The sequence below is a fragment of the Eptatretus burgeri genome, chromosome 5, assembly GCF_056783735.1.
Source record: "Eptatretus burgeri isolate ZD-2024b chromosome 5, Ebu_testis_v1, whole genome shotgun sequence".
Lineage (NCBI taxonomy): Eukaryota > Metazoa > Chordata > Myxini > Myxiniformes > Myxinidae > Eptatretus > Eptatretus burgeri.
The window spans coordinates 20890516-20904782 of NC_140965.1; the positions used below are offsets into that span (position 1 = coordinate 20890516).

Sequence of the window (14267 nt, forward strand, 5' to 3'; positions counted from 1 at the left end):
TTTATTTCTTTGTTTCCTTATCCCTTAGCATACACTTTTAGTCCACACCCAGTTTTGCTTTTGTGTGATTATATATGTGATGGTTTTGAAGCATATTCTCAATGTGATTCGGGGGAGCCTGACTGAAGGGTCACTGAGTCACATTCCGCATGCGTGTGGTCTTCAGAAATAAAACGTGTAATTCGAGGATCCTCATCTGACTCTGTCATCTTACTCGGCCGAGTGGAGAGTCATAACAATTGGCGACGAGGATGGGATTCGACTGATGCTGGCGGTGTGGACGGTGGGACTCTACTTGGTGTACAGCGATCGCAAGGGATCAGCTAAAAGGTACGTGACGATCGCACGTAGGGCACCTAAAATAGGGAGCCCCAGTTAGGTGAGCGCTGTACACTTGGTGGGTTGCGCCCTGCCGGACACAGCTCCAGGATCTGCTCGAATTAAGAACTGTAACGGTAAACACATATGAGGTGATTCGAATGCGGTTTGTCTGAAGAGCACAAAGGGGGAGGGCTGTCAGGCAGTGTTTGTAGAACCGGTAAGGGTCGAGGATAAAGGTATCCGTGTGAAATAAGGAGGAAACTGGTTGGAATCCTGTACCATAGAGAGGGAAGGTTAGAGGCCTTCATTGGGTTTGAGGCTATTAGGCGGCGGGTCGAAAGGGATCTCGGTCCCGGTGTAAAAGGAGAAACGATTTACAGCTATTAGGCGGCTGATTGAAAGGGATCTCGGTCCCGGTGTAAAAGGAGAAACGATTTACAGCTATTAGGCGGTTGATAAGATAAGAACAAAAGAATGGGGAATAAATCTTCAAAGAACGAGAAGATACCAAAAGGAACAACATTGAAAGTTATCAGTGACAAATATGGAATCGATAACGTAAAGGGAATACAGGACTGGGTGAAGTGGACCGCGGGGAGAAAAGATCCCTTTCCGCTGACTGGATCCTTAGATCCAAAGATATTAAACACAGTGAGTAATGCGCTGATAGAGGGCAAGGCAGGAGGCCCGAAACAAAGTGGACCACACTGGAAAGCATTGGCCGCGTGGCTAATGGAGTCGCAAGTCGAGACAGAGCATAGGCGACTCGGACTAGAAGGGACTGTGAACCAACGGAAAATACAAGACGAGGAACGACAAGGGAGACTAAAACAGGCGCTAGACCAGCTAACGGAAGTTAAGACACAGGGAGAGGACAAACAGAAAGAACTAGACCAAGTGTTAGCGCAGCTGACGGAGGTCAAGATACAGAGTGAGGAGAGACAGGAGAAGTTGAAGCAGGCGTTAGCACAGATAGCAGAAATCAACGACGACGTGAACCGAAAGACGACAACCCGACTTGGGACAACAAAAGGGATTTACCCCGTCTTAGAAGGGGACAGAGTAAAAGGAGGGACCGACATTCACCAGTTCCCCATGATGCAAGCAGCAGGGGGAGAGTGGGTTTGGAGATCATGGACCCCACAAGACATTAGGGGAGTAAAAGCTAGCATGGAAGAATGTATAAAGAAAAACCCAAGAAGGGCAATTCAGATATTACACGACCAGATAAAAATGCAGGGGGCAACCAGGACAGACATAGGGTTTATCTGCACTGCTGTCCTGCCCAGTGCGGTTTGGAGCCGGCGTGCAGCAGCCTGGGGTGTCAAAATGGAAGGAGAAGAAGATACCACCTTAAACCGATATTACCCAGAGGGAGCCAACCGGGATGCACAGGCAGTGTACAGGGGAAGAGTACAAGCCCTGATGGAAGAACTTGCGGCAGAGATGGCCCCAAGGGTAATGGATTGGCAGGCAATACAGGATGTCACACAGAATCCCAAGGAATCACCTGGGGAGTACAAGGCACGACTGTATGAGCAGATCGAACTGCACTCGGGATTTAATAACATCGCACAGACGCCCCTCCATTTCCTGAACACTATGTTTGTAGATGGACTGTGTGATGAGGTAAGGCGAGAGGTGAAGGCGGACATGCCAGGGTGGAAAACGGCTGAAGTAGATGCCATGTTTGAAAGGGCAAGACAGGCTTGGCAGACACTAAGAGAAGAGGAACGGAGAGGAAAGAAAGATACCAAAGCTCTAGTTGCAAGAAACCTCGAATTGAAAAGCCGTAAATACGAAGAGAGGGAAAGCAGGCCTCACTGGGAAAATCCAGATTGGGAACCCCGGTAGGAAGCCGAACGGGACCAGCGGAGACCTTGGAACCGAGAGAAGGAGCCGCAAAAACAGGGAGAATGCTTTAACTGCGGTCAATCCGGGCACTGGTTTCGGGACTGCCCGGCACCGCCTAAACAACGAGGCTGGGGCTCGCGGCCACCACAACAGCAAGAAAGACCAACGGCACCCCCTAGAGAATATGAGAGGAGAAGGGAGACAGCAGGAAGAAACTATTGACATGAGGACACCGTGGTGGCTCCGCAAAGGGAAACGCGGAATGTAAGGGAATTGACCACGACCTTAAACGTAGAGGGGAGACAAGTAACATTTCTGGTAGATACAGGGGCCACCTGGTCAACACTAAAGCAAGGAGAGATAAAGAACCTGCCACTCTCAGGCGAGTCAGTGAGTGTGGTAGGGGTTTCGGGACGGAGAGAGGATATCCCGATTTCGGACAAATTACGAATTGAAGTAGGTCCCCTGCGGGGAGAACATGCATTTTTGGTAGCCAAACACACCCCGATGAATTTGTAAGGAAGAGATTTGTTGTGCCGAATGGGATGCACCATAACATGCAAGCAAGACGGAGTTTTCATAGATGCTCCGCTGGCATTGCAAGAGGAAGTAATGACCCTCATGATGACCGAACTCGGACCGGTAGTCTATTGGTTGCGGGTTGTGTCACAAGAGGGGAGAGATAAACTGACTAGGGATTGGGAAAGTGCGAAAAGATTGCGGAACGTAGAGGAATGGTTGCGTGGCAACGACATTGAATTGAAAGAAGTGGAACTGCCTTTGCACTGTACGGTCTATTATGACGAAACAGGGCAGGATTTTGATTACTCGGACAGAGTACATGAAGAGTACGCTACCACACGCACTTTAATGACAACCACTTTGTGGATCGGAAAAGAGGGAGCGGCAATGGAGGTGGAGCTAACCGCCAAGGAACGTGAGCTAATGAAGCACAGAGAAGGACTTACCCCGCACGTCTCAATGGCGGTCGGTAAAGGTCATAGTGCCGAAGAACTGGGAAGAATGCTGACCAGGTTGAGATGTGCCTCGGAACCATCAGGAAGGGATAGTGAAACCCAGAGCACTTTACAGGCCAGTCGACGGGGGGATGGATGGAAGGTATGCTTACCTGATCAGATTTTGTCATGTATGCTAGAAAGACATGAGATGAACAGCGAAAGGCCCCGCCGCCAGGCCAACAGGGAAACGAGAACGGAGGAAAGACTACAGGAAGTACCTGTTGAATTATGGACACGACATCCGAATGACGTGGGCAGGGTGCTAGCCGCAACGCCCGTGTCTATCCAGATAAAGGAGGAGGTACCCCTGCCTCGAGTGGCTCAATACCCGGTGCGCAAAGGGGCAATAGAAGGGATCGCTCCGGTGATAGCATCATTACGCGACCAAGGGGTGATAATACCTACTAAGAGCCAATGTAACACACCAATCCTGCCGGTGGAGAAGCCCGGAGGAAACAAATGGAGGTTCGTACAAGATCTGCGGGCAGTGAATAAGTGTGTGAAAGCGTCCTTTCCCGTGGTGCCACACCCGGTTACGATACTGTCAGGGGTGCCGTCCACTGCGACGCACTTTTCCGTGGTAGACTTGTGCTCGGCGTTCTTTAGCATACCGCTAGCCAAAGAGTCGCAACACTTGTTTGCCTTCAGCTACGACGGACAACAATACACCTGGACTGTACTTCCGCAGGGGTTCTGCGATAGTCCAACGCTCTTCTCGCAGGCTCTGAAGGAGGACCTGGAGGACATAGAGCTCCCGGAAGGATCAGTCATGATACAATATGTGGACGACCTGTTGGTATGCTCGGACAATCAAACGAAATGTGCAACGGACACTGTAGCGCTGTTAACAGCTCTCGCCCAAAAGGGCCACAAAGTCAGCAAAGACAAATTACAGTTTTCGCAGCCAAGGGTGACGTATTTGGGACATATACTGGAACAGGGGCAGAGGAGCCTCGGAGCTGAACGGGTGGAGACAATCCTAGAGCACCCAAAACCCACTACATTGCGACAATTACGGCGGTTCCTCGGGATGACGGGGTACTGCCGGCAGTGGATCCCCGATTATGCAGTTAGGGCGCGATCACTGTACGACATGATAAAGGAGGCAGAGGGGGATAAGATCTCCTGGACGAATGGTGCGAACAAAGACTTTGAAACATTGAAGCAGGCCTTATCAAAAGCACCAGCATTGGGGCTACCGAACTATGATCTTCCCTTCACCCTATTCGTCCATGAAAGAGGAGGGTTCGCCCAAGCGGTGCTGACGCAAGAACACGGAGGAAAGAATAGGCCGATTGCGTACTACAGTAGTCATTTGGACTCGGTCGCCGCCGCCTATCCTGGGTGCTTACGGGCAGTAGCAGCAACGCAATACGCAGTGACCGCAACAGCAACGCTGGTTTTGGGTTCTCCGCTGACCGTGAAGGTACCGCATGATGTGGCGGCGCTGATACGGCAAAAGAAGACACAACATATATCAGCGGCACGAGCAGTTCAACATGATTTGGTGCTGTTGCAGGCAACTAATATAACGATCGAAAGATGTTCGCCACTGAACCCAGCCTCCCTAATGCCAACGGGCGATGAGGGAGAGGCACATGTGTGCGAACGAGTGCTGGTGGAAGAGACAAAGGCTAGGCGTGACCTACAGGAAGCCCCGATCGAGAATGCGGAATTGGAACTGTTCGTGGATGGAGCGGCGAGGAAGAACCGATGGGGAAAAACCATCGCTAGCTTTGCAGTATGCACCGCAAGCCCCACCTTGAGGAAACAATTGTTACCAAAGGGATTTTCAGCCCAACAAGCTGAGCTGGAAGCGTTGATATGCGGGTGTGAGCTGGGTGCGGGTAAGACATTGAACATATACACAGATTCTAGGTATGCCTGGGGCATCTTACATGACTCCGCTGCCATTTGGGCCTTGCGTGGCTTTAAGACGTCCTCAGGGAAGGTTATCTGACACGGGGACCTGATCAAACGACTGATACGAGCAGCACAAGAGCCGCAGCAGATTGCAGTGATTAAATGCAAAGCTCACACAGGAGGGACAGATGAAGTGTCAAAAGGCAATGAAAGAGCAGATTTAGCGGCAAAAGCAGTGCTCGATGAGGAGGAGGCGAACCCACAACCAACGACCGAACTTTACGTGGAGCAAATGGTAGATGGTCCGCAAACGCAAGAACAGCTGAAGGACCTGCAGGTCTCCGCAACTATGGAGGAACAGAAATCATGGAGGGTGAAGGAGGGTGCAAAGCAAAACATACATGGAGTATGGGTGGATGAGCGAAATAGACCATTTGTACCCCGGATATTGCTACCGTGGCTCGCTCTCACTGCACATGCGCAGGGCCATATGGGAATAAAGGGAGTGACGGAAATTATTCGTCAAAACTGGAATGCCCCAGGTGTAACAACAGCAGCAACAGAGGTGGTTAGCAATTGTGCGACCTGTGGTAGACATAACAGGAAGCATGCTGCCAAGAAACGGGGAGCACACCCACCCCCGTCTGGACCGTTTCAACACCTTCAGATGGATTCTATAAAAATGCCGGCATACAAACATCACCAATATGTGCTGGTAATCGTGGATATGTTTTCTAAGTGGGTAGAGGCCTTTGCCACGACCAATCAGGAAGCGGATACAGTGGCCAAACTGCTTTTACAGGAAGTAATTCCGCGATTTGGGATTCCAACACGACTATCCTCGGACCAAGGAGGGTCTTTCACGGCAAAAGTAATGGAAAAGGTGGCCGAAGGCTTGGGTATCAACCAGAAACTACATTGTCCGTACCACCCTCAGTCAGCAGGGGCGGTAGAAAGAGAGAACCAAACCCTAAAGCAGACGCTTTCCAAACTCTGCGAGGGCCAGTCAATGCCATGGCCAGACGTGCTGCCGATAGCGCTCATGAAAATGCGGGCAACAAATAATGCCACAAGGGGGCTCTCGCCCCACGAAATAATAACAGGACGTCCTATACAGTTACCGGTCTCGGCTCCGCCAGATATGGGAGATTGGGATTTGGCATGTATGACTGACGGAATGATGAACTATTGCAGAACACTCACTGCTACCATTAGGGCTTTTCACTCACAGGTACAAGAAGCATTGCCGATACCTGCTGGAGACCCGTTACATGATTTCCAACCTGCTGAACGAGTTTGGGTGAAAGAGTTCCTGCGGAAAGACGCCCTGCAACCCAAGTGGACCAGACCCTACACTGTACTTTTGACCACGCTCTCGGCCGTCAAAGTGAGAGGTAAGAGTGCATGGATACACCACTCACACTGTAAACGAGCACCCAAGGAAGCCGCTGAAGCTAGGGAACTGGAGGAGGTAACCCCAGCAGAGGTTCCGGCAGTGTCCGATTCAGTCTTTTACCGGGATAGTGAAGACGACGACGAGGGGGAAGACGTGATATCTCTACAGAGACCCCCTCCACCGCCACCAAACCAAGACGGGGCTGGCCCAGCAGGACAGGGTGAGATAGTACAGGGAGACCCACTGCAGGCAGAGCCAGGCGCCCCGCCGGACCCGGGACCTGAAAACGTAGACAATCCTGAAAGACCAGCGCTAGAACCAAACGCTCCGCCAGACGTGGAGTCAGAACCTGGACCGGGCACCCTGCCAAACGTGGAACAGGCAGGTTTAGGCGACAACAACATTGTAATACAGGAAACAGCGACAGGACCTTTGACGACACAACATACAACTCCTGGTGCTAGCGCTGCTCCTGTGCGAGGGCGGCCTGTCACTAGGCAGCAAACCGACAGCCTTAGACCCCGAGAACCATACACGCCTCCTACACCTCGACCACGAAAGGGGAAACGGGAGTGAGTTAGCAACTTCTTTACAGCGAAGCAGGAGAGAAGTACCGAGAGAGGTGACAGCAAGCAAATATGCAAATTTTGGGACAACCCATAACAAGGAGTTAGACACAGTTAGAGTATTTTCAGTTAACAGCACCCAACCTTTCTCATCAATGGTTCCACGCACACGGCATGATGAGAGGATACTGATACAACCTCAACAACTCATAGAGATACCCTGCATTCTGGCGGATGGATCTAGTGACTTGGTAGAACGACACAAGGGCCTTACAGCCATCCTATGGTACCACTACCTAGCAGACCAGGATCTCACAGTGGCGAGACAAGTAGAGAAGGGGTCCTCCACCAGACAAGGATATGAATGGGGCCAGCATGCAAGTCTGATAACTAGAATTCGACAAGTACCAGATGACACCCAGATGGAATACTTTTGCCGCGTTCTATGGAGCAACCAAACAGCACGGAGTAATTGGATACACTTTGATGTACGCAGACAGGGGCCGCCGACAAGGCCCCCGAATACCTTTATAGCCATAACCACAGAGATAGCAAACATTGAGAACCGGAGTGAGTGCTGGGTGTGCCTTAAACCACCATCTGGCCTCGTGACCGGACTTCCTCTTTTCGTACTACCATTAACCATCTTCAATCATGTAACCGGACCAGTAGAAGGGCTCGAAGCTAAGACCTCAGCCCGTGGTTATACACAACGGGTCTATGCAGGGAAGAATCCGAGTGCTAATGTAATGGTGGTGCCATCTCCCCTATGGGTAGAAAACACCAGGGGAGCGGTCTGTTTTACGGGACAGGGAGCAAACAGAATGGGAAAGTCAGAGTGTGAGATTCAACTTCCCCTCCCGAAATCAACTGACCAGGAAGTCATCGCTGTTAACCCGGACACCCAGGTAGAGGAGCAAGTAACATTCACAATAAAAGCAGCCTTACACCATGACAACGGAATGATCCCGCCAAAAGGCATTCACTTGGTCTGCGGGGACAAGGCTTACCCCTACCTACCAAAAGGGTGGGAAGGGAGTTGTTATTTAGCTTCAGTATTTCCGGACAGCAGGATTAAGACCACTTTTTACCCTACCCCTGCACCACCACGGCATCGACGCAGCGCATCAGAGACAGGGGATCCAGAGGGGTGGGCCGGTGTATCAGAGCGCTTAGGGGTGATCAAAGGCACCTGGTGGGAGAAGGCTCTTGGCTTTTTCATGCCACATGCTGGTACTACCATTAATAGCATTAGGTTAGATGAGCTTTCGCAAGTTTTGGAATATTTAGGTAATGTAACCATGGCTTACTATACAGAATTAACAGATATGTTAGTATCAATGCGCGCTATGGTAATGCAGAACAGAGTAGCTCTAGACATGCTTCTAGCAGAGCAAGGAGGGGTATGCGGGATGATTGAAGGAGAATGTTGCGTCTGGATTCCGGACCCAAAGGACATAACTAATCGTGCGGTGACCCGAATTAAAAAGGTGGTGGAAGTTCTCACAAGCAATCGAGTGGAACGTGAGGAAGGTTATGCATGGTGGAAGTCGATCTTCCAGGGCTGGGGAGGTTGGTTGTTGCGTCTAATAGGGTCAGTACTTTTAATCATTGTAGTGGTAATTTTTGGGGTGTTTCTAATCAAACTTCTCATTACCATTTGTTTGAAGAAATGCTGCGCAGCGTCACCCCTCACCCAGGCCATTATAATAATTAACAGCGAACTCTCTGTTGAGGACGACTTGGCCAGTGATGGGGAGGGGGACGACCAGGGCCTTCAGGGGGAACCCCACTTAGAAGTCATACACGTGGACCTAGGCCAAGGTCTACAACCATTCCTCTTTGTTGAAGCAGATAACTAACCCAGGAGAGAGTGCGTGTTGTTTTGCCTTCCAGTGTAAGATGTGACTCCTGCGCTGGACGAGCTTACACCCGTGCCTTGAGTGCTACTTTTGCTACTTGCTTATGTATAATTGTTTAAACAATAGTATTACCACTGCTGCTAACATAAAACAGTATTACATGTTAATATGGTGTGGACTTAGCATAGAATTCATATACTGCAGCTTAAACGGGAGGCATGTGGCAGTGGGTAGGACAAAAAGGGGGAAGACAATGGTAACAGAAGCTAACCTGAACCACCGGCAGTTGGGGACTTCTCATTTGGAGAATGTTGATGGCTATCCACGGCATTCGTAAATCCCGTTTGGCAGGCGTGGGGGCCTAAGGGTAGCTGCTACAGGAACCAAATAGGGGTCCACTCGGTTGGTGAGTATCAGGTGTGGCTGGGTATGGTCAAAATATGACCAAGGAGGGAAACTGTTATGATGATATGCTAGGTGGTCATATTTTGGACCATTAGCTGTGTTAATCAGCTGTCGGGATTCTAACCTTGCTTGTAATTGTGTATTATTCAAACCTTGCTTTAAAATGTTGCTTTAAATGTTCCAGGCTACCAATGTTCCATAGCACCCACTGTTTTTGGACAGCGTCCAAGTGTTTCTGTTTCTGGGAAACTAAGCTCTTATCACCCTTCCTGTTGCTCTGTGGTGGTGTGCCCTTAGTGCGACCTTGGAGAGAACTGTGGAACTGTTCCTTCAGTGTATGCTGCCCACACATTCTTATTCTCAGTGATCACCAGAGTTTTGCCTTTGTTATCAGCAGGTGCTAGTGAAGGAGTGTAGGAAGCTTGGAAAGTTGTTAGTTTGCAAGACTTGCATATCTGAGAGTTGTGTAGGCGGCTTGGAAACTGTTGGGTTGCATATCTGAGAATTGACCGATTCAACTTCCCCTAGGGCACCTAGGGAGGGGGGAAAGAAGCCCACGGCCACATTTATTTCTTTTATTTCTTTGTTTCCTTATCCCTTAGCATACACTTTTAGTCCACACCCAGTTTTGCTTTTGTGTGATTATATATGTGATGGTTTTGAAGCATATTCTCAATGTGATTCGGGGGAGCCTGACTGAAGGGTCACTGAGTCACATTCCGCATGCGTGTGGTCTTCGGAAATAAAACGTGTAATTCGAGGATCCTCATCTGACTCTGTCATCTTACTCGGCCGAGTGGAGAGTCATAACAGCGCGAACCTGCTCGCTTGTGTGAGGAGAGCCGGAGAGAGCTCGCCGGCCACGCGGAAGGCCCGAGCTCAGGCTCGGTTACGCCAGCTGCCGTGGGGACGGGACGTCGAGGCTCACACCACAAGGCACCACGAGGGTGCAGGTAACCTGCAACGGTCTCGTGGGACTCGTTCGGTCTTCCAAGTCCCACGCCATAAAGGTCTACGGGCCCAGCCTCACCCCATTGCCTTTGATGGGGTCTTTTCCTTTTCTTTTGAATGAATGATGTGGCGCCGAGTCCCGACAAGTCGAACTGTTAAGTGCCTGTGAATAATAACCATAGTCGGTTGTAGTGTTTTTACCTTGCTCGTGTCTTGTCCCCTTCCCCCATTGATTGCATGGCTGTGTATGTGCATGTGTGTAAATAATAAATGTGCTGATTTAAATGTTAACCCGTTCGTCGTGTCCTCTTCCCCTTATTGAAATGCCATCTTGCATTGCGGAATGTTAGTTGTGTTTTAAATACCCGATAAATAGTATCGGATCCAGCGAGGTTGGGCGATAATATCCGCTCGGTTATCTCAGAACGGAAGGACCGCTTGAGTGGTTCGTGTCCAAGCAGGCCTCCACCGAGGTACGGTTCCTCAGTAGGTTACCCGTGCGAGTACTTAGGTGTATCGATATTCGGCGATTGACCCTATTTTGCGTGGGTAGAATACGGACTGGGCCGTGGTGGGATTGAGAACTCACCCGTGACTGGTTTCCAGCATTGTTCCGGAAAGTCACGACTGAATTACTCGTTCGGTGGGCGAACCGGCCGCTATTAGTTGACGCGGTCGTTCGCACGCCGAGCGGGCGTAGATTCGGAACAATATCTTCCTCTTCTTCTTATTCTTTTTTCATGTGCTTCTATCGTATGCTACTATCAAATGCCACTATCATGTGCCACTATCGTATACCATACAATATCGTGTGTGTATCATACAATATCTTGTGTGTATCATACAATATCTTGTGTGTATCATACAATATCGTGTGTGTATCATACGTGTATCGTGTGTGTGTGTAACATACAGTATCGTGTGTGTAACATACAGTATCGTGTGTGTAACATACAGTATCGTGTGTGTACCATACAGTATCGTGTGCATCATGCGTGCGTCATACGTGTATCATACAGTATCACGCGTGTATCATACGTGCATCGTGCATGTATCATAAAGTATATTGGGTGTATCACGCGTGCATCATGCGTGTATCATACGTGTATCTTATGTGGATCATACAGTATCACGCGTGCATCATGCATGTATCGTGTGTGTCGTGTGCATCACACAGTATCACGAGTGTATCATGTGTGTATTGTGTGTATCATGCATGTATCAGGCATGTATAATGCATGTATCAGGCGTGTATCGTGTGTATATCATGTGCGTACCATGTGTGTATCATGCAATAGCATGTGTGTATCATACGTGCATCATGCATGTATCAGGCGTGTATTGTGTGTATATCATGCGCGTACCATGCGTGTATCATGTGTGTATCATGCAATAGCATGTGTGTATTGTCACGGCTGTGGAAATTTCGCAGAGCACCATATAGGTCCTTAGATCAGTTAAGTCGATAAGTCTGTGTTCAGATAGATTTCCCCACCGATGTCTGAGGGTTTATTCGTGTAACCGGGCTGTGATCTTTGAGGGAGTGTTTTTCTTTTACTATCGTTATTTTGGACCAACCGCCATTACTACCACCACAAAACGCCACCAAGCACAACAACCAGGATCACCACAACCACCTTCTTGTCAACCGCCAACATCCCCATAGACAACGGACAGCGCCTTCACAACAACCACCTTAACCACCACCACCCAACCACACCACCCTCATGACCACCACAAATTCCATCCACACCACCATCAAGACCACCACAAAACGCCAACCACGCCACCATAACGCCAATCACACCACCACCGCATTTCCACCTCAGAACGGTTACGAGAAGCCTGGCATTCATCGGGGGAGAACGGACGACGGCCTCACCCCTCCCCCCAACGACAAACACGTGAAAAGACGCCCGGAGAAAGAAAAAGAATGGAAAAGGCCCTGCTTCTGGAAGCTTCGCGCATGTGCTGGAAGAGGGGGGGGGCGAAAGGGAGGGGCGAGGCGCCGTGAAGATAAAAGGGCACGCTGAATGCAAGTCTCTCTCGGTCGCTGCTGGAGGTTGTGGAGGTGTGTGGAAAGGAGAAAAGAGTGTCGTGTCATTGTTGTGGGTAGTGTGTGGAGCCGCTGAAGGGAGCTGGAGAGAGCGGAGCGCAGCGGATCCAAGGCGCGCGGCCTGCCGTGCCATGCCTTACCATGGGTCGTTGGAGAGGGGACGTCGAAGGTTGCCCCAGCAAGTCACCACGGGGGACAAGGTAGCCAGCCTGGTCTCTCGGAGCCTTTGCGGTCTACACGGCTCCGTACCTATAAAGACCCCAAGAGGTCCACTATACCCCCCTTTTCTTTGATGGGGTTTTTCCTTTGTTTCTTTGCGTGAATGCTGTGGCGCCATGTCCGTAAGTAGAACTGTATAAGTGTGTACATAATAAATAGACGGTGGTAGCTCTTTGTCTTGCTCGCGTCCTGTCCCTACCCCCATTCATTGCATGATTGAATATGTGCATTGTTTGCATGCATGACTGCATAACCGCATCTTTGACCGTATACGTGCATGTTTGTTTGTGAAATAAATGTGCTTGTTTAAATGTCACCCGTTCGTTGCGTCCTTTTCCCTAATTGAACTGCCGTTCTGCATTCGGAATATAGTTGGTTTTTAAATAGCCGATAAAAGTGATCGGGTCCAACGGGGCTGCACGATAATACCCTGCTCGGTTATCCCAAAACAAAGCGAGCTGCTAAAGCGGCTCGTTTCCAAGCGGCCCCGTTGAGGTACAATCTCTCGGTAATCTACCCGCGCGATTATTTAGGTAAATCGAAGATTTGGCTATCGGACCCTGTAGCGCGGGTAGAGTACGGACAAGGTTGTGGTGTGGTTGAAAACAAACCCGTGGCTGGTTTTTGGCGTTTATCCGGAAAGCCGCGACTGGATTGTACGTTCGATGGCAAAGCGGCCGCTATTGGTTAAACTCGGTCGCTCGTACGCCGGAGGGCGAGAATCCACAACAGTATCATGTGTGTATCATGTGAGTATCATGCATGTATCATGTAATCGCATATGTGTAGCATGCGTGTATCATTTGAGTATCATGTAATAGCATGTGTATATCATACGTGTATCATACGTGTATCATGCGATAGCATGTGTGTCTCATGTGAGTATCATGTAATAGCATGTGTATCATGTGAGTATCATGCACGTATCATGTGTATCATGCGAGTATCATGTAATAGCATGTGTGTATCACGTGTATCATGTGAGTATCATGTAATAGCATGTGTTATCATGCGTGTATCATATTATCATGTGAGTAGGGTGAGTATACTGATTCTGGCTCACTTTTCCCCATGTAAGTGAATGGGGGATTTTCAGCGATTCATTTTTTTTCCCCTAAAAAATAAACCCCCTTTTTAGCCCAAGGTATATTTATTTGTCTCCCCTTTTAACCTTGGGGCACTCTATTCAAATAACCAATGCAACAAGATAAAGATTTTTTCAAGTAGCAAAGTAGTAATGTGATTTGTTAAAGGTGATTCTGAAGAAATTTCTTAAACATGTAAGCCAAGGGACACTCTTTTTCAAATAACCAATGCATATTGTTTAGCTCACTCATTGAACCTATAAAGATTTGTTCATTCTCAAATTCCTTCAATAGTTTAATTTTCTTTGCACAATAATCCCCATCTCAAATATTTAAAAATAAAACATTTGAATCTTTATATTTTTCAAGATACCCCTTTTGTGTCATTATGAAATGATATACTTCTCTTAATGATCTCGTCTGACCACCCCCTGAGTTGCATATCATTTTGAGATTGTAGTAAATTATTTTCCATTGTTCAATTGATAACCATCAAAGTTTTCAGTCCATTCAAGGATATTTATTATTTTCTTTACATCCTCTAACTTATTGGTTTTTAAATTGATTCGCTTATTTGTTTTATTTACCTTTGTTTTAGTTATTTTTTCAATAAGATTTATTTGATATTTTTTACATTCGTTATGTTTTCCATTTATATACCAAGACTGAG

The 14267-nt window shown here is 48.7% G+C and overlaps 1 protein-coding gene across 1 annotated transcript in view; it reads left to right on the plus strand.

Annotated features, from left to right (window-relative positions):
* Positions 1–7029, plus strand: part of LOC147026018 (uncharacterized) — a 9311-nt gene extending 2282 nt beyond the window's left edge. The window contains exons 2-3 of the mRNA XM_085883565.1: positions 167–2019; positions 6499–7029. Coding sequence (XP_085739691.1) covers positions 796–2019; positions 6499–7029 — 1755 coding nt within the window. The 5' untranslated portion in view covers positions 167–795. The remainder of the gene's footprint in view (positions 1–166; positions 2020–6498) is intronic.
* The last annotated feature ends 7238 nt before the right edge of the window (positions 7030–14267 follow it).